Below are 26,554 nucleotides of genomic sequence, written 5' to 3' on the forward strand. Positions count from 1 at the left end.
CATGCCAATCTACATAAACTTCTAAAAGAATGGCAAAAGGACATTCACTAAATAGAAAGGAAACAATAAAGAAGGACATCAGGAAGGAAGAACACAGCCAAGAATATATGAGTGAATACAATGAGCTCTTTTTTTGAGTTTTCTAAATTATGTTTGATGGTTGAAACAAAAATTATAATACTGACTGATGTGGTTCTAAAAGTATGTAAAGAAAATATTTAAGATAATTACATATTGAATAGGGAGGGTTAAGGAGATAAGACAGTAAGGTAAGATTTCTATAGTTCACTAGAACTGATAAAAGTCAGCCACCAGAAGGCAGGAAAAAGAACAATGAAAAATAGCATAAACATAAAACAAAAAAATGGCAAACGTAAGCCCTAAAACATCAATAATTACAATAAATGTGCTCTAAATATGCCATTAAAAGATGGATTGGCAAAAGTGAATTAAAAAGCATGACCTAACTATATGCCATAAGAAACTCACTTCAATTATGATACATACAGGCAGGTTGAAAGAAAAAAGATGCACAACGATATATAAACATTAATCAAATGAAAGCAGGAGAGGCTATATTAATATAAAATAAAATGGACTTCGGAGCAAAGAAAATTACTAGAGAGTGACATTATATAATGATAAAAGGGTCAACCCACCAAGAAGACAAAACAATCCTAAATATGTATGTAGCAAACAACAGAACTGCAAAATATGTGAAACAAAGACTGAGAGATGTGAAAAGAGAGATAGACAAATGTAAAATTATAGTTGGAGACATCCCAACTCTTTCTATGAGGCCAGTATTATCTTGCTACCAAAACCAGACAAAAACATCACAAGAAAAGAAAATTAAAGGTCAATATACCTTATGAATAGAAATGCAAAATATTTAACAAAATATGAGTAAACTAATTCTGGCAACTTACAAAAAGGATTACATACCATGACTATACAGTAAAGGATTAATTTTGTACATAGAAAATACTAAGGAATCCAGAAACCAAGTTCAGCAAGGCTACAGTATATAAAACTAGCAGTTAACAATCTGAAAAAGAAATTAAGAAAACAATTCTGTTTACAATAGCAAAGAGAATAAAATACTTAGGAGTGTATTTAACCAAAGAAGTATAAAACTTGCATGCTGAAAACTATGAAACATTGCTGGACAAAATTAAAATCTAAATAAATGGAAAGGCACCCTGTGTTCAGACTATCAGACTTAATGTTAAGATGGTAATGATTTCCAAATTGGTCTACAGATTCAGTGCAATTCCCATCAAAATCCCAGCTGGTTTCTTAGCAGAGACTGACAAACTCATCTTAAAATTCATATGGAAATGCGAGGAACCACAAATAGCCAAAACAGTCTGGAAAAAGAACAAAGTTGGAGTACTCACACTTTTCAATTTCAAAATTTACTACAAAGCTAAAGTAATAAAACTGTGTGATACTGGCATAAACACAGACATATAGGTCAATGAAAAATGAAAGAGAGAAATAAATCTTTGCGTATCGGTCAAATAGTTTTCAACAGGGTGCCAAGACCATTCAATGGCAAAGAACAGTATACTCAACAAACAGTGGTGGGAACACTGGAAATCCACAGGCTAAAAGAATGCAGAGGAACCCTTAACTACCACCATATACAAAAATTAACTCAAAATAGATCAAAGACCTAAACCTAAGAGCTAAAACTATAAAACTCTTAGGGGAAAAGCTTCATGACCTTGGGTTTGGCAATTTCTTAGATATCACATGAAAAACATTGGCAAGAAAAGAAAAAAGAAACAGAAAAATTGGACTTAATCGAGGTTTAAAACTCGAAGGACACTAATAATAGTAAAAAGGCAACCCACAGAATGAGAGCAAATATTTGCAAATCACTTATCTGATAAGGGATTAATATTCAGAATATATAAAGAACTCCTGAAACTCAATACCAAACAACAAACAACCTAATTCAAAACTGAGTAAAGAAACTGAATAGACATTTCTCCAAGGAGGATATATGAATGGCCAACGAGCACATAAAAAGATACTCAACATCACTAATCGTTAAGGAAATGAAAATCAAAAACTATTTCACACTCATTAAGGTGGTTATTATTATTAAAAAAAAAAAAAGAAAAGAATAAATATTGGTGAGGATGTGGAAGAACTGGAACCCTTGTACACTGCTGGTGAGATGGTATAATGGTGTGGCCACTGTAGAAAACAATTTGGCATTTAAAAAATGGACTTGCCACATGAACTGGCAATCCAAATCCTATGTACATAACCAAGAGAACTGCAAACATACCCCCACAAAAACTTGAACACAACAATCATGATAGCCCCAAAGTGAAAACAACCTAAATGTTCATCAATTGATAATATTTTTTGAATAAACTGGAATATTACTCAGCTATGAAAATGAGGTATCAATACATGCTACGATATAAATGGACCTTGAAAAAATTATGCTGTGTGAAAGAAGCCAGTCACAAAAGGCCACATATTGTATGACTCCATATATATTAAAGGCCTAGAATAAGGAAATCCTTTCAGACAGACAATAGATGGTGGTTTCTAGGGACTGGGAGGAGAGGAGAATGGGGCCTCTTTTTGGGATGATAAAAATGTTTTGGAATTAGGTAATGGTGACAATTACACAACTTTGTGAATGTACTAAATACCATTGACATGGTACTCCTTAAAAGGAAGAATTACATAAGGTGTGAACTACATCTCGATAAAAAGAAAATTTAAATAAAAAGTTTTTAAGAGTAACTTCTACCAGAGACAACATTGGCCTCACCTGCTCATAGATCTCAATGGCTTTCTGGTACTGCTCAAGCTGGGCGGCATATGCTGCCACCTTCAGCAGACACTTGTTAGCTGAACTGAAATGAAGAACCAGAGCAAAGTTAAGTAACAAACTGACAGAAAAATAATAGATACTTTCATTTGGTACAGTCCAATACACTCATAGAGTATAGTGAAGCTCTAAAGTGTCTTTTATGACACTTAACAAAACTCATTTAATTATAAAAAGGAAAATAATACTTGCCTGTTGGATTCTTCTCCTTTGTAATAATCAGCTGATTGTTCATAATGTGCAATAGCCTGAAAATACACATATTTCATTCAAACTACTTGTTTGGAGAACTGCATTTAAATATTACATTTGTATAGGTATTTTCTTCTAAATAAACCTATCCCAATGTCAAAATCTTTCACAACTTGGCCTACTTTCTTTAGGGAACACAAAAATACATGCGCCTCTGGAAGCCTGGTGGCAGAATGCTCCCTATACATCAAAACTTAGTTCTTCCCCTCCCCTATGACACCATTTCCCCAGCCTACGCCGCAATAGGGTAGCCATGAGACCTGTTCTTTCCAATGAAATATAAAGACATGCTGTGAATTACTTCCAGGGTTGGTCTATACATTGACTTTGCATCCTTCTCCAGGCTTTCCTTTCCCTTTCTCATGAGCTAGAATGGCAATGGCCAAGTCTAGAATGACACTGGAAACCACAAGTGGAAGATGGCAGAACTTTTGCCAGCTTGGTTCCTAAATAATTACAAAGGGCAGAACGCACCCCAACCCCCATGCCCCCACCACTGCCAAACCCAGGGCAACTACACTCGATTGTTATTTTACAGAAATATGAAGCCTTATTACATTTTAGATTAATGGTTTGCTACATCAGGACAGACTATCCTCACTAATATCATAAGCGTCATCTAAAATGTAGTGCTGAATTAACAATCAAATGGAGAGAAAACAGAGGGTACAGGCTGGAAAGCCATAAGCCCTTGTCCTGCTGTGGCATTAAGATTTAGAGAAATCAAGTACGTGACAACTTAGAAGGCAAAACAGATGGTGTTTTGCTGGAAACTCCATGGAAAGGTCTATGGAAAGAACAAGATGATAGTGTGTACTGTTGTTTTCAGCAAGGTTTTCTAAGAAAAAAGAACTCTGGAAAGAATTAATCAATTTGTATGTAATTATGAAAGGAAACAAAGTCCAGAGATATGGCCTCATAAGATTGTTAAGGCCAATGGTTTCTGTACCCTAATGGCAAGAGGTAAGTCTGAACATTTTAAATTATGGATCTGGCAAACTTTTCTCTAATAGGCTAGATAATAAGTACTTCAGGCTTTGTGAGCTATATAATCTGCTATCACTACTAAGTTTTCCTGTGGTAGCACAAAAGCAGCCACGGATGATGCATAAGTGAATGAGTGAATAAGTGGCTGTACACAAATAAACTTTATTTATGGACAATGAAATTTCAACTTCATGCAATTTTTATGTGTCATGAGTGTTTTCCCCTCTAATGATTAAAAAATGTGAAAAATATTCTTAGTTTGCAGGCATTAATAAACAGCTGGTGGATTTGCAGACTCCTGCTTTATATTTCAAGGTTTTTCCAGTAAACCTAAAAGAGGGAGCTAGCATTATGCAAAAATCAGATTACAAGTGCTGCCCGTAAGTTCAGTGGGTTCAAGGCAGCCCTAATGAGTTAAGGGAGAGGCCCAGGGACAACAAATAAAATATAACAGCTTAGGAACTGGTGTTAGGAAACCACTTTGGTGTGGTTATGGGTACAAGGTGCTGACTGGAAGCAAACAGACCTGGCCCATAAAGCCTTTGGTCCCCCTTCCTGAAGGTGATAAGGGTGATGACCAAGAAAGCAGAGCCATCTCTGAAGCCATAGACTAAAGGGGACAGAGTCAACATTAGCCTTGTATGGACTGCAGTTCTGTGACAAAAATGGATGGTTCATGGAAAATAAGATACTTCTGTGTTTGAATAATTATGTTTTGGATCTATTTATTTCAGCTACTTAGCCTACCCAACTAATATGCACCCTGCTCCAATAAATTTTCTCAGTCTTATTTATAATAGTAAAAAAAATTAAGTGGTTAAAAATGGGCTACTGTGCTATGATTAAAAGTAATGAATAGAAAGTTCAATATGCAAAATTCTTCATGAAATACTAAAGCCATTAAAGAACAAATACACTATAGTCCTTTTTTTTTACAAATATATAGACACACCCAGAAAACATCTGCTGGAATATATTTCTCTGGAGCACATCTCAGAGCTATCACCTACACACATGTGGGATTATGTAATGAATGCACATCTTCTCCCACTAAAATGTACGCCCTGTGAAGGCAGGTCTCATGATGACTTTGCTCACCGTTATGTCCCTGGGCCTAATATAATACCTATCATACAGTAGGTACTCAATAAATAGATGCTAAGCGAATGAATGCAAACTGCATTGCAAATGAAGGTCCCCTATTAAACTACTGCCCATATCTTGATTAGTTTGGAATAGCCAGGAAAGAAAAGTTTTTCACTGAATTTATGATTAAAAATAACCTTCTTTAAACTGTCCTCATTCTCTCAAGTTTTTAGCACTAGTTTTCATCACAATAAATAGATAATGTATAAGAAACATAACCAAATCTTTTTGTAAAGAATATCAGATTATATAACCTCTTTCCAGGGAGAAAATGCAGCTAGCTACTTTCTTCCTAGTTTTTACAGCACCAGAATTCAATGAATAAGGTTGGGTTGAACCACATGTAACTGCTATTTTGGAGGCTAAAAAAAAAAATGGCTGAATATTGACAACTTGGTTTAACCTAATACTTATTAAATAATGGTACTGGTTGATCAAAATATTATAACTATAAACTGCAGCTAGATTTACCACAGTAAAAGAAAAAATTTAAATCTAGTTTGAATAATGCTAATTAAACCAATAATCGAAAATCACAGTTTTCCCAAGTTTTGACAGAGACTGAAGTTGAAAGGAAAGCTTATCTACTGGTTTAGAGTTTCAGAGAAAAGAGGTTGGCCACAGGTTATCTTTGATGTTCACACCTACGTTGGAATTTTAACGTGTAGTGAAATTTATCAGGGAAGACCCTTACATATAGAAATCAGCCTGCTGTTATCTTATAGTTCCCAGGACAATAATAAATATGAGAAGTAGAACACAGCAACCAATTACAAAAGCACACTTAATAATAAATCCAGACAGGAAAACCAGCTGATTATCCTATTATTTAAGAGGTGGGTCACAATATTCCTTCTTGGGAAGCCTGGGTAAGTGGCACAATGCCAGAGAATAGATGGATCCTGAAAAAAGACAAGGCTCCCTAGGACTGCATCCATCATTAAAGCAAATACAATTTCCAGGGTTCAAACTTAAAGAGTCCACTTTGTAGGTAAAATATCCTTAAATAGCCTTAAGGTGGGATCAATTCTTTTAGAACATATACCTGGAGACAGGACCTAACAGGAAACTGCCATAGACACCTATCCTACATTGTAACAAATAGTATTAAACTATGTTCTCCAGGGACTGAAAACAGAAATGAGTCATAGTTCCTCCGGGTCGTTTAAAAAGGACTCTATTATTTGGCTCAGTGTTTTTTTCCCCATGAAATCAAAGAAGTAAGTAAGTTTATTAAGCTTCACATTTTATTTTTCGCTAGCTAAAATCTGTAAATGAATCAGAGAACATACAGTGGCTAGCATTAAAAAGAAATTCACTTGTAATAAATCGGATATAAAGTACTTTGGTGTAACTCATTTTTTCAAATTTAAACTTCATACACTACCAATCAAAATCTCCTGAGTACAACCAGGAATGTGAAGGCAGTGATGTTTCTAATAGAAAATGATTTTTCTAACATAGGAAGCCAAACATCAGTGAACATGACAAGCTAACCCTGTGTGTGTTGAGTAATATTCTTAAACTGCTTTTGAAAGAACACATCACACAAATGAAAAAAGATGCTACCTACTGGCCAACTCTCAGAATGGCAGGAACACCAGCAGTAGAGAGTATTGGGGGTGATTTTAGAAGCTGCCATGACAAATTGATTTTTTTTTTTTTTTTTTTGGGAGCTTGTGTTTTTTTACTTTCGTGGCCTGTCCCAGCTTCCCTCACCTCATGGAGGAGGAGTGGGGCCTTTGAAAATGGGGAGCCAGGGGGAGGCTGGAATGGGGCTGTGCAATGATACTGTAGATTCCAAGGGCAGCAGTGGTGGCATATTTCCTCCGAGGAGCCACTCCACATCCCTATTTCTAACCAGGTGCCTGGTTGAGTTCTCCACTATTCATTGGCCTATCTGTGGCGGAAAACTGGGCAGCCTGAAACTGCAAGGTCTTCACTTCATGGTCCAGCTTTCTCTGGTTCATGTAGGCCTGGGCCACACCCACATTGAGGTGATTCACCAAAGCTTTGGCCAGGCAGGTCGCTGCAGTGATAGCCTCTTGCCTTCTTTTTTCCTGTAGCTCCTTGCGTTCATTCTGCTGGGCCTGGTATTCCTTTAGCAGGTGGGACAGCATGGTCGCTAAGGGCTGGGGCCTGGGTGCTGGGGCCTGGGCAAGCCCGGCCCCCTCTGATTCCCATCATCGATTTTTTAAAAAAGGAAAACAAGAGTATGCCATAGATCATTTTATCCACCCTCTATTTTAAGGAGACTCATGTGATAAAGTGATCGCCTGAGGCCATGTCCTGGCAGCAGAGATGGCACAGCAGAGGATACTCTTCTGACCACTATGGATAAGGGGCTGATGTAGTAGCATCGGCTGGAAAGATGCTCTGCACACAAATGCTCATCCTCCCAAGACTGAGTCCACCTCAATAATGACAGTGAGAAGTGCTGAGACTCAAGAGCTCTGTGGACAATGCTAATAGAAATTGCTCACAGGTTGGATGTGGAGAAAGAAAAAAGGCAAGGATGCCTGTAGTTCGTAGGGGAACATCAGGGTGGGAGGGAGGGCAAGATCAGAAGTCAGTTTCAAACATGCTGGATTTGAGATGATACTGGGTATAACTAGAGAGGTTGGCAGACATGGAGATACAGGAATCTGTAGCTTAGAAAGAGGTCTGGGCTGCAGGCAGATTTGCAAGTCACTGGGATACAGATACTGAGCGAGTGCAAAAAGAGGTACCAAGAGAGTGAGTACAGGCTGAGAGAAGACAAGGACCCAACTCCAGTGCACCCTACACTGGAGGGTGAGAAGAGAAGGAACCAATTAAGGAGTTAGGAAGAGATTACGCAGTAGGTGGCCAGAGAACCAGGTGGACACTGTGTTCTAGAAGCCAAGGGAAGAAGTAAAACAAAGGAGAGGAAGAGTGACAACTGTTCAATGCTGCAACAAGCACAGAAACTGCTCACAGCCATTCAGATAAGATGCAACTGTAATCTCTCAAAGCATGCTTAGTGGTCATTAGTCTGACAATAATTAGCAATGATCTCCTCCTTCACTAATGTTTCTCTTTCTGATTCACACCTGTTATCTTCCACAGTACTCAGGGCAGTTTTATATTACATTTGTCTCCTGTCCGAATTGAGCCTCCGAAGTCTGGCAAATGTGTTTTCCTCTCACCAAGATACACTCCAGCCTTACTGGTGATTCCCTGACTGAGAAGACAGCAGGAGACAGGAGAAATCTCAGTGCTGGAGCCAGCTTTGCATCAGCTCCACTGAGTAATCCTAGGTAGTGGTAACTGTTTTGAGTCCTAGTTGCCATACCCATAAAGGGGCCTCAGTATTATAAAGCTGAAACGTGCTAAACTTCATGGCATGCCACCAAAGACAAAACCTGGAAAACAGTACATGCTCAATAAGTGTTTCTTCTTTCCACTTTTCTTTTGCTACTAGAGGCATTCCTCTTTTATTGCATTTCATTGATACTGCATTTCATCAACATTGAAGCAACACCCTTCACCAGCAAAGATAATGACTCACTGAAGGCTCAGATGATGGTTAGCATTTTTTAGTAATAAAATGTTTAATTAAGGTATGTACATTTATTTTATAGACATTTTATTACATTTAATAGACTACAGTAAGTCCTCACTTAACGTTGTCAATAGGTTCTGCCACCTTAAGTGAAATGACACAATAAAACCAATTTTACCATAGCCCGACTAATATACACAAGAGTTGTTCTGACGTTACCTCATCAACACGTTATTACCTCATCAATGTTATAATGAAATGACTTTGAATGAATGATGTTATTCTAGGATGTGCTGTATAAATAAACATAGCTTTTATATGCTCTGGGAAACTAAAAAATTTGTGACTCACTTTTTTGCAATATTCATCTTATTGTGGTGGTCTAGAACTAAAACTGCAATATATCTGAGGTATGTCTTATAAACCAGTTTAGAAAGCCAGACTTGAGTGAATCAGATGTGTGGCATGTTGGTGTTCACCTACCTTCTTCCCCAGGGTCAAGGCCTGAAGATAAAGGTGTGCAAATGCCCACAGTACTTAAGCTTCCATCACAGGGCCGCAGAGGCCTCAGCAAAAGAGATGAAGATTCTCCTGACATGAATCACACAGAGTGGAAACAGCGAGTAAATCTTAACTAGCTCTTGTCTCAGACACTCAACTATAGGAAAACAGCCCATCTTACTCCTTAGCTGTCAGGCCCCTAAAACCTCCATGTGAAGCTATGTATAATCACTATACTACACTCAACTCAACTCCGCTGGAAGAAGAAAGGGCTCCTTCTCTTCAACTACCTGCTTCACACTAAGTTTATGAAAAACTGAATCCACTGCTTACCTTCTCAATGTCTACAAGTTCAGTTTCATAAATCTCAGCAATGGTAATGTGGTGCTTGGCTGCGATTGTAAACCTTCCCTGAGGGAAAACAAAAAATAGAGTCACATTCCTGTTTTACCTATTTTAACATCAATGAGTTTGGAAACAGGATTAAAAAAAAAAAAGAATACAACTCTAAGCCATGTTAAGGAGTCCACCCCACAGCCACTCAAGCAAGGCAATGTCTTACCATGTCTGTGTAAATGTCGATGGCTGCATTTAAGCAGTTGATAGCCTCTGAAGCGCAGGCATTTAAGAAAAACAATGAAAAATCCATTCAGTCAAAGAGAGTTCAGGTGAGCTGATCTTCCTGGCTGCTACCAAAATGTTAAGGAGGTCCCATTTGGGGCAAAGGGTGGGTGGGTTAGTTAATGAGGATCAAACACAAATCACACCCAAGTCCAGATCCCTCAGTGTGCTCTGTCCATAGCAGTAGTAGTGCAACTTAAGGAATTGGAGCTGGAGTGGTATTGGCTCAGTTACTGTTAACTTGACAGTGAGGACTTCATCCAGGAAAAAGACTGAATTGTAAAGACAACAAACGGGGGTTGACATCAACACTGATCAACTACATTTGCTAAAACACAAATGTAAATGTATTCTTCAGTGATATTATGTGTGTGTGGGTGTATATATCTATATCTATATCTATAGATCTACAGATATATACCTATATATAGATCTATATCTATATCTATACATCTAGATATATAGATATAGATATTCATTTTGGAAGACAGTACTTCACAAGAAAGATGATTTCAAGAGACTCATGTAGCCAAAATTAAAAGCACTTGAAATTCCTGTTCAGACAACTCCTAAGCAAAGTCAACATTCTGTAAAATGTTAAAGATGCTAACTTTAGGTATACTAACATATATACAAAAGGAAGAAAAAAATCTAATAAGTGACAATGCTAATAAAATATATTAATTTTCTAAAACAGTGAGCCAATACATTTCTTATCACAAAATGGTGGTGTTTATAATTCCAGCATATGTGTAACAGCTCCATGTTTATTGCTTTTGGTTTAAAAGAGGCAGCAGAGTAAAAAGGCCTGACTAAAGAATTATAAAGTAGATAACAAAAATTATTTAAAAGCGATTTCTTCCTAAGCTACATAAGAAATGTGGATTCACTGTTACAGTTTTAAAAGTGCTGCCTATAATCTGACTCAAACCCACTCTTAGTATTTGATACGCTTTTCATTCCAGTATTTCTAGATGCATTCCTATGTGCAGATATTTTTTTAAAATGAATTTGAGATCTCAATTCTCATGTGTTTCTTTACTTACCAAGTGAACATTTACCAGGTCACTGAAGAGTCTCTAAAACCAGGAAAAAATGCAATGTCTCTATCATAGTCTAAAATATCGATGTATTTACAACTTTACTATTCTCATCTTACTGCTCATTTAGGCCGTGTTAAGTCTTTTACTTTTGGAAATAAACTGTGATTAATCTCTATACAAAAGCCTTTGAAATATCTTATCTCTGTATGATATAGTCATAAGATCTGGGATTTCTATGTTAAAATGAACTGCTGAAAGAAAAAAAGACTCCATTGCTACCAGTGCATATATGAGAAGGAAGAAATTAATGCTTTTAATCACTAAATGTGCACTTTTCTAACTAAAAAAGAAATAATATCTGCAAAATACCCAAGTTCATTCTTTCCTCATAACAAACTTTGAAAAACACTTTAAAAAATCAGATGAATACTGTGTGAATAAGTTGTTTTTAATTAGCAGATATTACAATCTCCCACAAATTAGGTCTTAAAATATTTAGGAATGAGGGAACAGCAGCGTTGCCTTTAATAAGCAACATACATATTCATAAAACTAGGACATAAGAAGTCTTAGATAAAATTAAAGCTAATTTCCAAAAATTCTCCAAAATACAATAATTGCAATATAAATGGAGTTTAAGAAAATTGTGTTGACCAACTAAACAGTAAGGATAAATTTAATATATCTTCTCCTCATTAAAGCTCCAAATGATTAAAGAAAAATTCCTAAAGTTATCGAAATTTCTATTATCTCAAATTATGAAAAATTATTTTTACCAGGACTCAAAAAGTCCAGCAGTGAAACTTGTGAAAAAGGTATGCCTAAACAGAGGTGCGTCTTACCTTGAGGGTCTGCCTTTTTGTAAGCATTCCCAGCATCCACAAAGCTGGTAGCAGAATCGTGTTTGCTCTGAAGCTGCATATGGAGCTTGGCTGCCTGACAAAATGCATTTCCTGCAGCTGAGGAAGATAAATTACTACAATTAAACACAGAGGAACAAGTATCCACAAAGAACGGCCCATGCCCTAAGTGCTAGACCTGCTCCTAGAAATCCCCATCCTAATGAAAAGCATTCCAGACGGAAGCACATGTAAATGTGATCAAGTGCATCTTAGGTGTACATAAAAATATCCAGAATCAAGTCAAACAGTGATAAAAGCTTCTCTCAATCACAGGAGACCTCCCAAGTGGCCACTGAGCAATAAGCCTCATTCAATAGCAACAGCCTAGTCCCAGGCTGTTCAGTTCTGTTCCCTAGAGTATACTAAACATTAGCTGGCAGATTCAAGCTACTAATGTTTCAAGAAAAGTAAAACACTGAGGCCCATCTGTTTTACAGTGTTCATTGGACTTAGCTGTGACTGTTGAAGAAATTGCTAATGAATGCTTTGTGGACAAAATAAGTTTCTCAAAGAGTGAAAATTAGGCCTATAATTTCGAAATTCAAAGTTTTTTCTTAAGTTTATGACAAAATCTGACTGAAATTTACATGAGGTTTAATTTGTCTGTATCCCACTTAGCCGAACTCATACACTTCCCTGCAGAATCACAGATGGGTTTGGTTACGGGGTGCTGCCCAAGTCTCCATTGGGACACAGCACAACATGAAAGATTTTTGCAGAAAATTTTTTCAGAAAAGGTTTTGGAGTAGGGACCATGAATTACAGAGTAGCAAAAAAGAATGAGGGAAGGAATCCCTAGCAGAGGAGTTCCTAGCATGGCAAAGGAACAAATGCTTGAAGGGCTGGAACTAGGTCAATGACAAGCCTATGCTGCCCAGGAGGAGGAATGAAAGTGCAGGTGCAGGAGACATCAAGACTGAAGATGCTGTCAGGCCAGTTCAGGAAGGCTTTAAATGTTAACATGAGGAACCTGGACGAGGAGGAATCTACATCATGGGTTACTCAGTTCAGAGAGAGTACCGTGGCCATGCCTCAAAAACTGAGCACCATAGACTGGAGAGCACAAAGGCCTCTGCAAACACAGTTCAGGAAGATCTGGAATAGGGAAGTCAATACTAACAGGAAAGGAGGGGAAGAATTTGTTCTACTAGAAAAAGCACAATTAAGAATATCACAAAACCTTTGGTATTAAAAAAATTTTTCAGAATTGTTCTGTGTAAGGAATGGGTAGAAGTTCTCAACCAATTTTAGGAAAAGAAAAGCAGGCATTTCTATTTATCCTACTTGTTTTCATTGTGTTTTACTACAACTTTCATTTTTTATGGCAATGAATTTACTTGAGCACATTAGGAAGAAGCAAAAATGACTCTTCTTAATTGCAAGTAATTTTAACTCTTTTTAATTACTTTGTGCCTACTGTATGAGGCGGTTTATAGAAACTAGAACAAATCCAGTCTCTGTTTAAATTTTATGTAATGATTTCCACTTCATTTACTAAATCAAGGTCTTTTATTCTCAGTCCACAGTAGCCACTATTTATTCAGTGCTTACATCTGTCTCAGGGCCAATAGTCTTATTCTCTAAGGGGACAACAGACAGTCATTTCCTCCTTCAAAATAATTTTAAAGTTATCTGCCTGAAAAGCAAACAAAAACTGTATACATACCACTCCAATTTTTAGCCATCTTGAACATATTTGCAGCTCTAGTATACATTTCACAAGCCTCTTCTATTCTTGTATTTCCTCTGAGAAAAATTTAAAAAATAAGATTAAATTTAACTATAACAACCATCCACGTCCCTAAGCCTCCTTCCCTCAAATAATAAATATTTAACGAGCACATACACTATGTGCTAGATAAGCAGTACAGAATCTAAACAGCTGCTCAAAGAGGATACTCTTATTCTCGTTTTCCAGATGAGGAAACTAAGGCATACAAAAGTAACTAGCCCAAGGTCACACAGCAAGGATGCCACAGAACTGAAACTCAAATACAGATGTGGTTGACCTCAGAAGCTTCACTCTTAACCAGAGTCCTTCCCATGCATGAAAACTAAGTTTATATCGGTCTGAGAAATCAGAAGTACATTTTTCAAAGATTAAAACTGGAAGGATAAAGACATCTTTACCCTGTTAATATCCAAGAGTTTAGCACTATGTTTATTTAGACTTAAAAATAAGAACAAAACCTGAAGAAAGAGCATATAAAAAAGCACTACGCCGTTCCATGGCTATATTATCTGTCAGCTCTGGCAAGGAACAAGCCCTTCCCTAGTGTGGAAGGGGCAGAGAAAAAACAGTTGATTTTTACTGGCCCGGTGGCAAAACTGAGGTTGAGCTGCAACCCAAACCCTCATATCCTCCGAGACTGAACACTGCAGATCCCCAGGGGATTCTGAGCAAACACTACCCAAACTGTTACTAACACTGACAGGGACTGAAACTGAGAGTAACGAGCATGATAAAACATCTACAAGGGGGAAAAAAAGGCATTATTAAGGCTTTATATAAAGTAGGGATCCAAGAGGCTTAGACACCATCTACTAGAAACCAAAAGAAGAGCGACTTCTTTGCAATAGGTTAAAGACATTTATATAATAAATCTTCTTTCTTGGAAAAAAGTAGAATACATTTCCATTAATGCTCAGGCACAGAAATAGTCCATTAAACACCACGAACAACCAAGGTGACAAGGCAGCTCAGAAAGAAAGAGAAAAATCTCCAGGAAATAAGCTTCCACACACAGAAATATGCAATTTAAATGACAGAGAATTCAGGATGGTACTTCTGAAAAACTCAGAGAGTTCTGAAATGAGTCATATCAACAATTTCAGAAATTGAAAAAACAACTAGATGAGCAGAGCAAGGAGACTGAAACCCTCAAAAGGGACCAATGAGAACTTCTGGAGAAGAAGAACACACAGCAAGAATTGAAAAATGAAATAGCAAGCTTGGGAAATTGAGTCGACCAAATAGAGGAAAGGATCGGTGATATCAAGACAGAAATCTAGAAATACACCAGAATGAAAAAGAGAAAAACTGAAAACTGAAAAATAATGAAAGAGAAATTCAAGAACTAGCTGATACCATCAGGAGAGAAAGCTTAAGAAAAATGGGCATTATTGAAGGCAAGGAAAAGGAGCAGGGACTAGAAAGCATTTTCAGACAAATAGCTGATGAGAATTTCCCAAATCTAAGGAATGAGCTGGAGCTTGGAATTCAAGAAGCCAACAGAACACCCAATTATCTCAACCCCAAAAGGCCTTCACCAAGACACACTGCATTCAAATGATCAAAAATCAACGAGAAAGACAAAAGACATACAAAAATTGAGGAAATTCTCCTCTACAAGGCCTGCACTACAGGAAATACTGAAAGAGGTCAGCTTACCTAAAACAAAATGACAGAAAAAACAAAAACAAAAACCATAATTAGGAGTAAACTGACTATCAAGCAAATAAAAGCAAAGGAGTGCAACTCCTACTAAGAACAGGGCCTTATAAGCTTAAATAATAAGAAAAGAATTGCCATTACAAGATAGCAATGAATGTTCAGCATACATAGGGACAAATTGAGATAAAAATGACTGAAAAGAGGATTCAAAGATTCAAATTTGCAAAGAGGAATGGAGATAAGGCACGCGCAGAAGAAAATGGACAGCTGTATATATATATATATATAATTATCCTTTACATATCCATAATGGTAACCACACACCAAAGATTCAGAACTGAAGCATATAACATAAAACAAGAAAAACCAGAGGGAAAATCCATAAAAGCCAACCAGAATCAAGAAAATAGAAACAGAAGGACAAGAAAGCAATGGAAACACCGAGCTAACAGAAAGCAAAAGATAAAATGGTTATAAGAAGACCTCATATTTCAATAATCAACCTAAAGTTAAATGGACTGAACTCACCAATAAAAAGGCACAGAGTCGCAGAATGGATCCAAAAACAAAACTCAACCATATGCTGCCTCCAGGAGACACATCTCAGCTCCAAAGACAAATATAGACTCAAAGTGAAAGGGTAGAAAATGATATTTCAAGAAAATGGCATTCGGAGAAAAGCGGGAATAGTGGTACTAATATAAGACAAAATAGACATCAAATAAAAAAAGTAAAGAAAGATACTGAGGGACATTTCATAATGATAAAGGGAATCATGCACCAAGAAGACATAACACTTATTAATATCTATGCTCCCAATCAGGGAGCCCTGAAATATGTAAAGCAATTACTAACAAAACTAAAGGGAGAAACAGATCAAAACACTATCATAGTAGGGGACCTAAACACCCCACTGTTGGATTTGGACAGTTCATCCAAACAGAAAATCAATAAGGAAATAACATCTTTAAATGACACATTAGACCAACTGGACATAACTGACATTTACAGAGCCTTCCATTCCCATACAGTTGCTTTAACATTCTTCTCTAGTGCGCATGGAACATTCTTAAGAATCGACCACATACTGGGACACAGAGATAGCCTCAACAAATATGAGAGTTGAAATCATACCAACCATATTCTCTCCTCATAATGCTTTGAAACTAGAGATCAATTGCAAAAAGAAAGCAGGAAGAACCACAAATATATGAAGATTAACAACATGCTATTGAAGAATAATTGGCTCAAAGAAGAAAAAAAAAAAGATCAAGAGATACATAGAAATGAAGGATAATGATAGTATAATGTACCAAAACTTTTGGGACATGACAAAAACAGTCATAAGAGGAAAGTTCATATCATTACAGGCCTATCTCCAAAAACAAAAACGAGCTCAAATAAACAACCTAACGCTTCATCTTAAAAAATTAGAAAAAGAAGAACAAATGAAGCCTAAAGTTAGCAACGGAAAGAAATAATCAAAATTATAGCCAAAATAAATGATAGTGAAAACAAACAAACAAACAAACAAACAACAACAAAATAAATAAAAAATAAATGCAACAAAGAGCTGGTTCTTTGAGAAGGTTAATAAAATTGACAACCCCCTGGCTAGACTCACTAAAGAAAAAAGAGAAAGGACACAAACAAAATCAAGGATGAAGCGGGGGGTGGGGTGGGGGGGGAGTTATGACTGACATTGCATAAATAAAAAAGGATCATGCAAGAATACTATGAAAGAGTATATAATAACAAATTTAATAACCTAAAAATTGACCAGTACTTAGAAAAATACAACCTTCCTAGACTGAATCAAGAAGATCTGGAAAATCTAAATAGACCAATCAGCAGTATGGAAATGGGAACAACTGTTAAAAAAAACTACCAAAAAGTAAAAGTCCAGGACCAGATGGCTTCACTAGTGAATTCTACCAAACATTCAAAGAAGATTTAATACTTATCCTCCTCAAACTCTTCCAAAAAATCGAAGAGGAGGCAATACTTCCCAACTTATTTTATGAGGCCAATATTACTCTGATACCAAAATCTGGTAAAGATAACACAATAAAAGAAAACTATAGACAGATATCTCTCATGAACACAGATGCTAAAATCCTAAATAAGATACTAGCGAACCGAATACAGCAACATATTAAAAAGATTATACACCACGATCAAGTCAGCTTCATCCCAGAGGCACAGGGATTGTTCAACATACGCAAATTGATTCATGTGATACACCACATAAAAACATTTAAAAAAAATTAATCATATGATCATATCAATAGATGCAGGAAAAGCCTTCGACAAGATACAGCATCCATTTATGATCAAAATCTTAATAAAATCGGTATAGAAGGAAAGTACCTTAACAAATAAAGGCCATATATGACAAACCCTCAGCCAACATTATACTTAAATGGTGAAAAACTAAAAACCTTCCCTCTAAATTCAGGAACAAGGCAAGGCTGTCCACTATCGCCACTCTTAATCAATATAACATTGGAGGTCCTAGCGAGTGCAATCAGACAAGAGAAAGATATAAAAGATATAAGAAACGAAGAAGTCAAACTGTAACTATTTGTGAATGACATGATTCTCTATACAGAAAATGCTAAAGATTCCACAAAAACACTACTAGAAACAATAAGCAAATACAGTAAAGTCTCTGGATCCAAAATCAACGTTCAAAAAGCCATAGCGTTTCTATACTCTAATAATGAAGTGTCAGAAAAAGAAGTGGAAAAAATAATTCCTTTTGCAATTGCAACAAAAGAATAAAATACCTAGGAATAAATTTAATGAAACCTTGTGAAGGAGCTTTATAATGAAAACTACAAGACCCTATTAAAAGAAATCGAAGAAGTTACAAAGAAATGGAAATATATTCCTGTTCTTGGATTGGAAGAATCAACATATTTAAAATGACTATATTACCTAAAGCATTATACAGATTTAATGCAATCCCCATCAAAATCCCATCAGCATTTTTTAAAGAAATAGAACAAAAAAATCATTAGATTTGTATGGAAGCACAAAAGACTCCGAAATGCCAAAGCCTTCCTGAGAAAAAAGAACGAGGCTGGAGGCATCCCTCTGCCCAACTTCAAATTATTCTACAAAGTGACAGTTATCTAAATGGCATGGTACTGGCAGCAAAACAGACACATGGGCCAGTGGAACAGAATCGAGAGGCCAGAAGTAAACCTATATTTATATGGGCAAATAATTTTTGACAAAAAAGCTAAAAACATACAGTGGAGAAAGGAAAGCCTCTTCAATAAATGGTGCCGGGAAAACTAAAAAAGCTACATGCAAACGAATGAATCGAGACTGTTGTCTATCACCACACACCAAAATTAACACGAAATAGATTAAAAGACCTGAATATAAGACCTGAAACAAGAAAACATAGGAACGAAACTCAAGGACTTTGGACTTAAAGGGGATTTTACGAATTTGACTTCAAAGGCAAGGGAAGTAAATGCTAAAATAAATGGACGTGACCATATCAAACTAAAAAGCTTCTGGCTCAGCAAAAGAAATCGTCACAAGGTAAAGAGACAACCATCCAAATGGGAAAATATATTTGCAAGCAACATCTCCAATAAGGGCCTAATATCCAAAATATACAAAGAACTCCTTCAACTCAATAACAAAAAAAGAAACAATCCAATCAAAAAATAGGCAGTGGACCTGAACAGACACTTCTCCCTAGAGAACATACAAATGGCCTACAAACATATGAAAAGATGCTCAATATTGCTAGCTATTAGGGAAATGCAAATCAATGCCACAACGAGATACCATCTCACATCTGTTAGAATAGCTATAATCAAGAGGACAAGTAATAACAAATGTTGGAGAGGATGCAGAGAGAAAGGAACCCTCACACACTACTGGTGGGACTGCAAATTGCTACAGCCACTATGGAAAACAGTATGGAGGTTCCTCAAAAAACTAAGACTTGATGTACCATATGATCCAGTAATCTCTCTACTGGGTATTTACCACAAAGATTCAAAAACCCATATTCGAAAAGATATTTGCACACTGATGTTCACAGCAGCATTATTCACAGTGGCTAGGACATGGAAGCAACCAAAGTGTCTTACGATAGATGATTGAATAAAGAAACGGTGGTACAGATATACAATGGAATATTACTGACACATCAGAAGAAAGGAAATACTGCCATTTGCAACAACCCGGATGGACCTCAAGATAATCAAGCTAAGCGAAATAAGTCAGACTAAAAAAGTTGAAAATCACATGATATCACTTATATATGGGATATTCACCTAAAAGCAACATATGAACAGAGACATATGGACTATAAGAGGGTAGGATGGGGGAAGAGGGTAAAGAGGATCAAATATATGATAACTGAAGGAAACTGGATTTTGGGTGGTAAACACACAATAGAATATACAGATGTCAAATTATAATGTACACCTGGAAATTATATAATTCTATTAACCAATATTACCCAAATAAACTTAATAATAAAGGAGAAAAAATAAAAGGCACTTAAATTTACAAAAAAAGAAAATAAAAAGGAAATAATCCATATATAGTTGCCATAGTGGGGCTTGATACAGAGTATGTACTTAAGCAAGATGATCATTATAATTACCTTCATGTATTGAAGGAATAAAATGCTTTAGCGGTATTTGCACATCATGCCTAATAAGGGATCTGTATCCAGAATATATAACGAACTTGTACAGCTCAATAATAAAAAGACTAATAACCCAATGAAAAATAAGTAAAAGATCTAAGTAGACATTTCTCCAAAGAATATATACGAATAGACAATAAGCACATGAGAAAATGCTCAACATCATTAGCCATCAGAAAAATACAAATCAAAACCACATATGAGACACTACTTCATTCCCACTGGGATGACCAGAATCAAAAACAGATAAGAACAAGTGTTAACAAGGACAAGGAGAAATTACAAACCTCATTTATCACTAGTATGAATATAAAATAGTGTAGCCACTTTGGAAAACAGTTCTGCTGTTACTCAAAAGGTTAAACTCAGACTTACAATGTGACCCAGCAATTCCACTCCTAGGTATACACACAAGAGAAATGAGACATAACGTCCACAAAAAAAAAATTTGTATACAAATGTTCACAAGTAGCATTATTCATTAATAGCCTAAAAGTAGAAACAACCCAAATGTCCATCAACTGATAAACTGACAAATAAAATGTGGTATATACACTCAATAAAATATTATTAGACAATAAAAAGGAATGAAGTCTTGATACATGATACAACATGGATGAGCCTTGAAAACATTAAGTGAAAGAAGCCAATCACAAGAGAGCATATAATGTATGATTCCATTTACATATAAGTATAGAATAGGCAAATCCATAGAGACAGAAAACAGATTAGTGGTTGCCTAGAGTGGGATTGTTGGGGAACGAACAAACAAACAAATAGGAATGTAAGAGCATAGAATTTTTGGGGGGGATATTACGTTCTAAAATTGATTGTTGTAATGGCTGCACAGTTCTGTGACTATGATAAAAGTGAATGAATTCTACACTTTAAATGGGTAAATTTTATGGTATGTGAAATTGTTTATATATGTGAGTGAGTATATATTATATACACACATATAAAAAACAAATAAACAAAATAACCTTTGGGGGCTATGTCACACAGCAAATGACAGAATGGCAACAAGGCACATCAAAAACGAAATATAAGAATAAGCAAAGCCTTCTCTCACAACTTCATGTTCCTTTTCTTCCACTTCAAATCAACATATTAAAAGAAATTAGCTAATTTCTACAATGAAAAATTCCTAACATGAGAAAGTCTTCAATCTTAGTCATAGCTCCTTGGAGCTAACAAAGGCTTACCACTTTGTGTCTTGTTTTTCAAAAGTGTAACAGGAAGCTTTAACGGAAATTATAGTGCAATCATTCTTATTAAGAGTTTCTAAATAAAACTAGCTTAATTAAAATGTACTTTATCCTATTATTTTCAGAGACAGATTTAGCTAGGAATGATAGAACGCCTACATTATGCCAGGTTTTATGCTGGGTATTTCCAGATGTTATGTCATTTTCATTATTACAACAACCATGAAAGACACTGTATCCACTATACAGAAGAGAAATCTGTATCTGGAGGTCAATGGTTTGCCCAAAGTCATCCAGCCAAGGTCAGTGGTGGAGCAGACACCTGACTTCAAGTTTAGTGATCTTTATAAAAATATTAAATGAATCATGCTAGACTCAAGATTCTCACTTCTCCTAAAACAGAAGTATTCTTATTTCAAAAGTACTAGAGAAACTCACTTGTCATAAACAGAACATAATTTAAAACTTATGAAAAAATTTACTTTTGCAATTATTCCAAATGCCTACTATGTTTTATATGAATGAAAGTTAATTTTTATGTTTTAAGCCATTTCCCGTTGGCCTCAAGAATACTTGCAAGGCAGCGCTTGCGGTTGCAGCATTTACTGTGAGATAACCCACGGATTACAGTCCTAATCCTACCCACAAAGTTTGCATGAATTATCTCTTTTATTATTATTTTCGCATCACTCTAGTATATCATAGTCTTTGAAAACAAATGACATCATTCTAGTTATAGCACTGTTTTTAGTAGTGGTATTTCTATTTATAAAATATAGTAATCTTTCATCACTGAAAATGTCAAATCCTAGAAAATACAGAATCACTACACATGATGTTAAATTAATGCTGGCAGCGAGCTGCACTTTTCTTTTTCTAAAAAGGAAATGGGTTAAGGACTAATATTCAGAATTCACATTCAAATAATTCAGTTGATTGCTATCCAGAGATCCCATAGTGAGGTAGAAGATCCTGGAAAACAGAAACAAGTTTCTGTGAGGAAATCTACATTATAAAGTGATACATGTACATGCACGACACTAACCTAACATTAAGAAAACTAAGTTGAGCCAAATTGACTATTTTTTGGTATTACGGTCTCCTTGAAGAAGAAAACACCTTTTCCAACATGAAAGAAAACTGACCAGCCTACATAAGAACTACCAGCACCAGCCCCATCACCACGCAGCCCCAGCTGACCCTTCCCTTATCCAACTATTCCAGGAGCAAAGTTGATTCCCTCCTCTTCTTGACTATGTTTATTCAAGAATTGCTCATTAAGATTAGTGTGTGCCAGAAAACATTAAGAAAAGAAAGTTCCTGCCCATGAGGATATCAGAATGCTGAGGGAAAACTATTAAACTTCAGGTCTAGAAAAAATCTGAGTGTCTGATCCTCCACCCCCACCTCATGTTCTACTGAGGAAGCTGGGCCAGAGCCACACGTTCCACCAGACACCAGTGAATAGTGGAGCTGCGTCTTGTGTCCAGCCCGCAAGTCCTTGCCTGTATTCACTATTTCATCCTGTTTATTTCTATTTAGGTGTTTGGGGGCTGGGGGCGGGTATCAGCCTGGGAAGAGTATAGCCTATTATTTCAAAGAGCTCAGATGACATCTACATACAGACAAGTCATTTTTCTTTTAAAAACCAATTAATCCTCAAATAATCTAAAATCTTGGTTTTTCCTTGTGAAAATATAGAAAAGCTCATTTAAAATGGAGTCAGGAAGCCCTAAAGGGGGAACATGTCACCCATCTACCACTCTTTATAGCCTGAATAACCAGCAGAAAGAAAGAATAATTATTTTCACAAGGAAGGACATTAATCACATGGGAATTTATCTCCTACTTTTTTAATAAAGAAGAAGTTCCCTCCTAGCCCAGGAACAAAATACTAACCACTACCTGCAGTCAATGAAAAACCACCAAAAAGCTCAATCTTATTTTACTCCAATGAATTTCTGTTTGGAACGACCCCCCACAATTTCCTCCTAAAATTTAATCAAAGCAAGCCCTTCTCCTTTTTTCTCCAGATTGGTCTATAGTTTTGCCATAGCTTGCTTGTCCTAAATTGCAATTCTCTGATATTTCTGAATAAACCGATTTTGCTGGTAAAATAACTGGTTGTTTTATTTTTAAGTTCAATGTTACCACCCAGCATAAGGATAAAAACTTTGCCACTAACAAAACTATGTTCCCCAAAACAACCAGAGGCAGAGGAAAACAATTCCATATTATTTAACTATTATTAAACAAACATTTACTTATGTGAAACTATATCATAAGTCTGAAATTCAAAACTCAGAATGGAAGAGCATGCAAGGGACCAGAGTATGCCACCCCAAAATATGCCACTTTGATATAAGGATTATTTTGAGCTGAAGGCAAATGAGAATCAACAGATGCAGAAAGACACCTTCTCAGAGCCTCGCCTATCTGACTAAAAGCAAAAACTTCTGAGAAATGAGGACTGACATAAATCCCCTCTTCTGGTGAAGATTTACAGCCGTGAAGAAAATGGAAACTTGGTGCCAGTGCCACCAAGATGGACCTGCACAAACAAACTTTATTCATTTGTTTCTCAGTGTGCTGTCCTTGGAAGCCAAAAACCTTTTGACTTTACACTGCTCTACAAATTTGTTATTTGTTAAGATGCTATATAAGCCTCAGTTCTAACCCCCCCGTATATGTTTAACAAACTTTTTTCTTGTTAATATGTATTTTGTTGGTCTAATTTGCAGGGCCCCAGGTGAAGAACCTAGGGGAACAGAGGAAAAGGTTAAGTTTTTCACCTCCTACGTGGACCAAAAAAAAAAAAAAAAAAAGACGATGAACTTGTTTCAAATTCTAGAAGACGAAATCATCTTAGAAATGAAATTTTAGTTATAACATACCTGAGGGGAGAACAGATTCTACTGACACTGAGGAGAAAAAATGAAAACAGCCAAGAGAATTAAAATTAACTAAAGGAGGGAAAAGGGTCAGAGAAAAAGTGATATAAAGGATAGGCAAAGAGCTGATATCCATGTAATTGGAGTCAGGGGGAAAAAATGAAACAATATTTAAAACTGCAATCTCAGAAAAATTTATGGAAGCAAAAGAAGACCTGAATCTAAATACTGAAAGAGCTTACCATGTACTGAGAAAACTGACCCAGAATGGTCTACTGGGAAACACTGCCTAGTAAAGACCTTCGATTTCATAAAGAAAGGAAATCTCTGGGTTTACAGGCAAAAAGGCAAAGTCACTTACAAAAGAAAGAACATTAGTAAGAACATTAGCAGTAGACTACAACAGCATCATATAAAACAAGACAACAGAGGAACAACATATTCCAAGAAATTCAAAGGAAAAAAAAAGTGTGAGCCAAAGGTTATATAGCCAGCCACGCCATCCATTAGGTACCACTGATAGAAGCAACAGCTTAAGGAATACTGCACTAGGAAACATCAGTTTAAAAAAACAGTGGTAGCAGTACTGAATATATTTTATTATAGATCTAAGACTAAAAAAAGTACAAACATGGGTAGAAAAATATGGAAACATTTGTTCTGATGAAGTCTAAATAAATGAACTCCCCCTCCCCTACACACACCCCCTGGAGAAAGGGAAAGTAGAACACCCTCACTGACTGGCACATGGGTAATGGTAATGGGTGTTTCTCAGAGCAGACAAACAAGTACTAGATGCCTAAGTAAGGAAATGAAGCTAAGGGTATTGAAAGAGATTCATAGTATAAAGGTAACCAGTAAAACAAAACTATAAAATTTCCTAAATAAAAAGCAAAGAAGAGATCACATGAAGAAAAATTACAAATAAAACATAATACATAATAAATATAAATACATAATATGTATAACAAAGCAGGATGTCAGAATAAACAATCATGTATCTGTCATATCAATAATGTAAATGGACTGAAGATTTTTAGATTTGTTCACAAAACAAAACCCAACTCTGTGCTCAATAGGAGAGATACAACTAAAATAATGCTATTATGAAAGGCCAAAGATAAAGAGATGGTCAAAAGTATACCAAATATATCAACCAGCCTTTGTTAGATCTACTGCAACAATCACTGCCAAATCTCTTAAAGGCTTCTTTCTCTCTTGCTCACTTTACCTATTATTGTTGTCTGGCTATGACTCTGATGGTTCTTTCTCTATGGGTCATCTTTCTCTGTCCTGGAATGTAGCCCCTATCTGGAATGCACTCTTCTTATGACTGAGGGAAAAAAACCCATGGCAGAAGTTTGGGATGGCCACTGCAGCTTATGCTCAGATAGACTGAGCATCCCTTCCACTCTCATTCCTTTAGTCAGTCATTGGCCAAGAAAGATTCAATACGGAGGGGAAATACACCGCCCCCCGCCTCGCCCCTAGAACTAGGCAGCACAGGTCACATGGTAACAGGTAGAATGTATAATCCACTTAGGAAATACAGTCCTAAAGCAGGCAAACAAGAAAGCAGGGATTGCTACCCTAGTATCAGTCAAGGTAGAATTTGGGCTCAAAAGTATCAAATGAGATAAAGAAATTCACTTCATACTGCTAAAGACGCAATGCGTAATGAAATTATATTGTGACTATCTATATACCAAAACAGTGGCCACCTTTATAAAGCAAAAACTACAAGAGATGCAAGCAGACAAATATACTTATAAAAGGAGATATCTATATATTCTTTTAGTTCAAAGCAAGTTAGTGGACAAAAAATAAACAGATGTGAAAGACCTAGACAACATAATCAATAACTAGATCTTAAGGATCCCTATCAAGTCATACACTCTGATATAAGAAAATCCACTTTCTTCTCAAGGGCACATGGATCCTTAACATCAAAAGCATCAAGAAAAAAGAGAAAAGGCACAAACACAAGAGAAAGAAGTGACAAGAGGGAAATAATTACTGAAATAATGAACATTTTTAAAAGTCATAAAAGACCACTTTACATTTCTGCAAATAAATTTTAAACCTGGATGAAATGATAATTTCCTAGGAAAATACAATTATCTAAAACTGACCTCGGTAAAGATAGAAAGTTTAAATATTACAAATTCCAGAGGGGGAAAAAATAAATTACCAAGGAAACACCCAGCCAAAAGCCCAAGATAGTTTTACTGTGAAAGTATTCTACTTGTGAATCCCCAAGAGAAACACATTTGCCAAAATGGACTCCTCATGGTTAACGGGGCCCAAATTCATAACCAGAGTCTAGTAGCTATTGCTGACAGAGACCTCTCACACACTCTGCCTTTTGGGAAAAGCCACAGATTGAGCTTTCAACCTCCAGTACTATCTCCCTGCCTGTTTACACCACCAGAGTCAACCACTGCAGGGAAACTCTGGTTTGGTCTTTCAACCAATGGACTACCACATACCCCCCACAACCCCAAACAGAAAGACTTAAACTGTATACTGACCAATCAGAACT

General features: G+C 36.3%; 1 protein-coding gene across 2 annotated transcripts in view; it reads right to left on the minus strand.

The window, feature by feature from the left end:
- NAPB (NSF attachment protein beta) overlaps positions 1–26,554 on the minus strand; it is a 38,364-nt gene that overhangs the window by 7,584 nt on the left and 4,226 nt on the right. Inside the window, exons 2-7 of one of the 2 annotated variants that reach the window (XM_039843625.1) lie at positions 13,502–13,581; positions 11,776–11,892; positions 9,832–9,878; positions 9,603–9,680; positions 3,053–3,108; positions 2,801–2,885 (exon numbers count right to left, since the gene is read on the minus strand). In XM_039843625.1, the coding sequence (XP_039699559.1) occupies positions 2,801–2,885; positions 3,053–3,108; positions 9,603–9,680; positions 9,832–9,878; positions 11,776–11,892; positions 13,502–13,581 (463 nt within the window). The remainder of the gene's footprint in view (positions 1–2,800; positions 2,886–3,052; positions 3,109–9,602; positions 9,681–9,831; positions 9,879–11,775; positions 11,893–13,501; positions 13,582–26,554) is intronic. The other variant, XM_039843626.1, reaches the window with a different exon arrangement.

Source organism: Pteropus medius, unplaced genomic scaffold (assembly GCF_902729225.1).
Source record: "Pteropus medius unplaced genomic scaffold, Ma_sr-lr_union100, whole genome shotgun sequence".
Classification (NCBI taxonomy): domain Eukaryota; kingdom Metazoa; phylum Chordata; class Mammalia; order Chiroptera; family Pteropodidae; genus Pteropus; species Pteropus medius.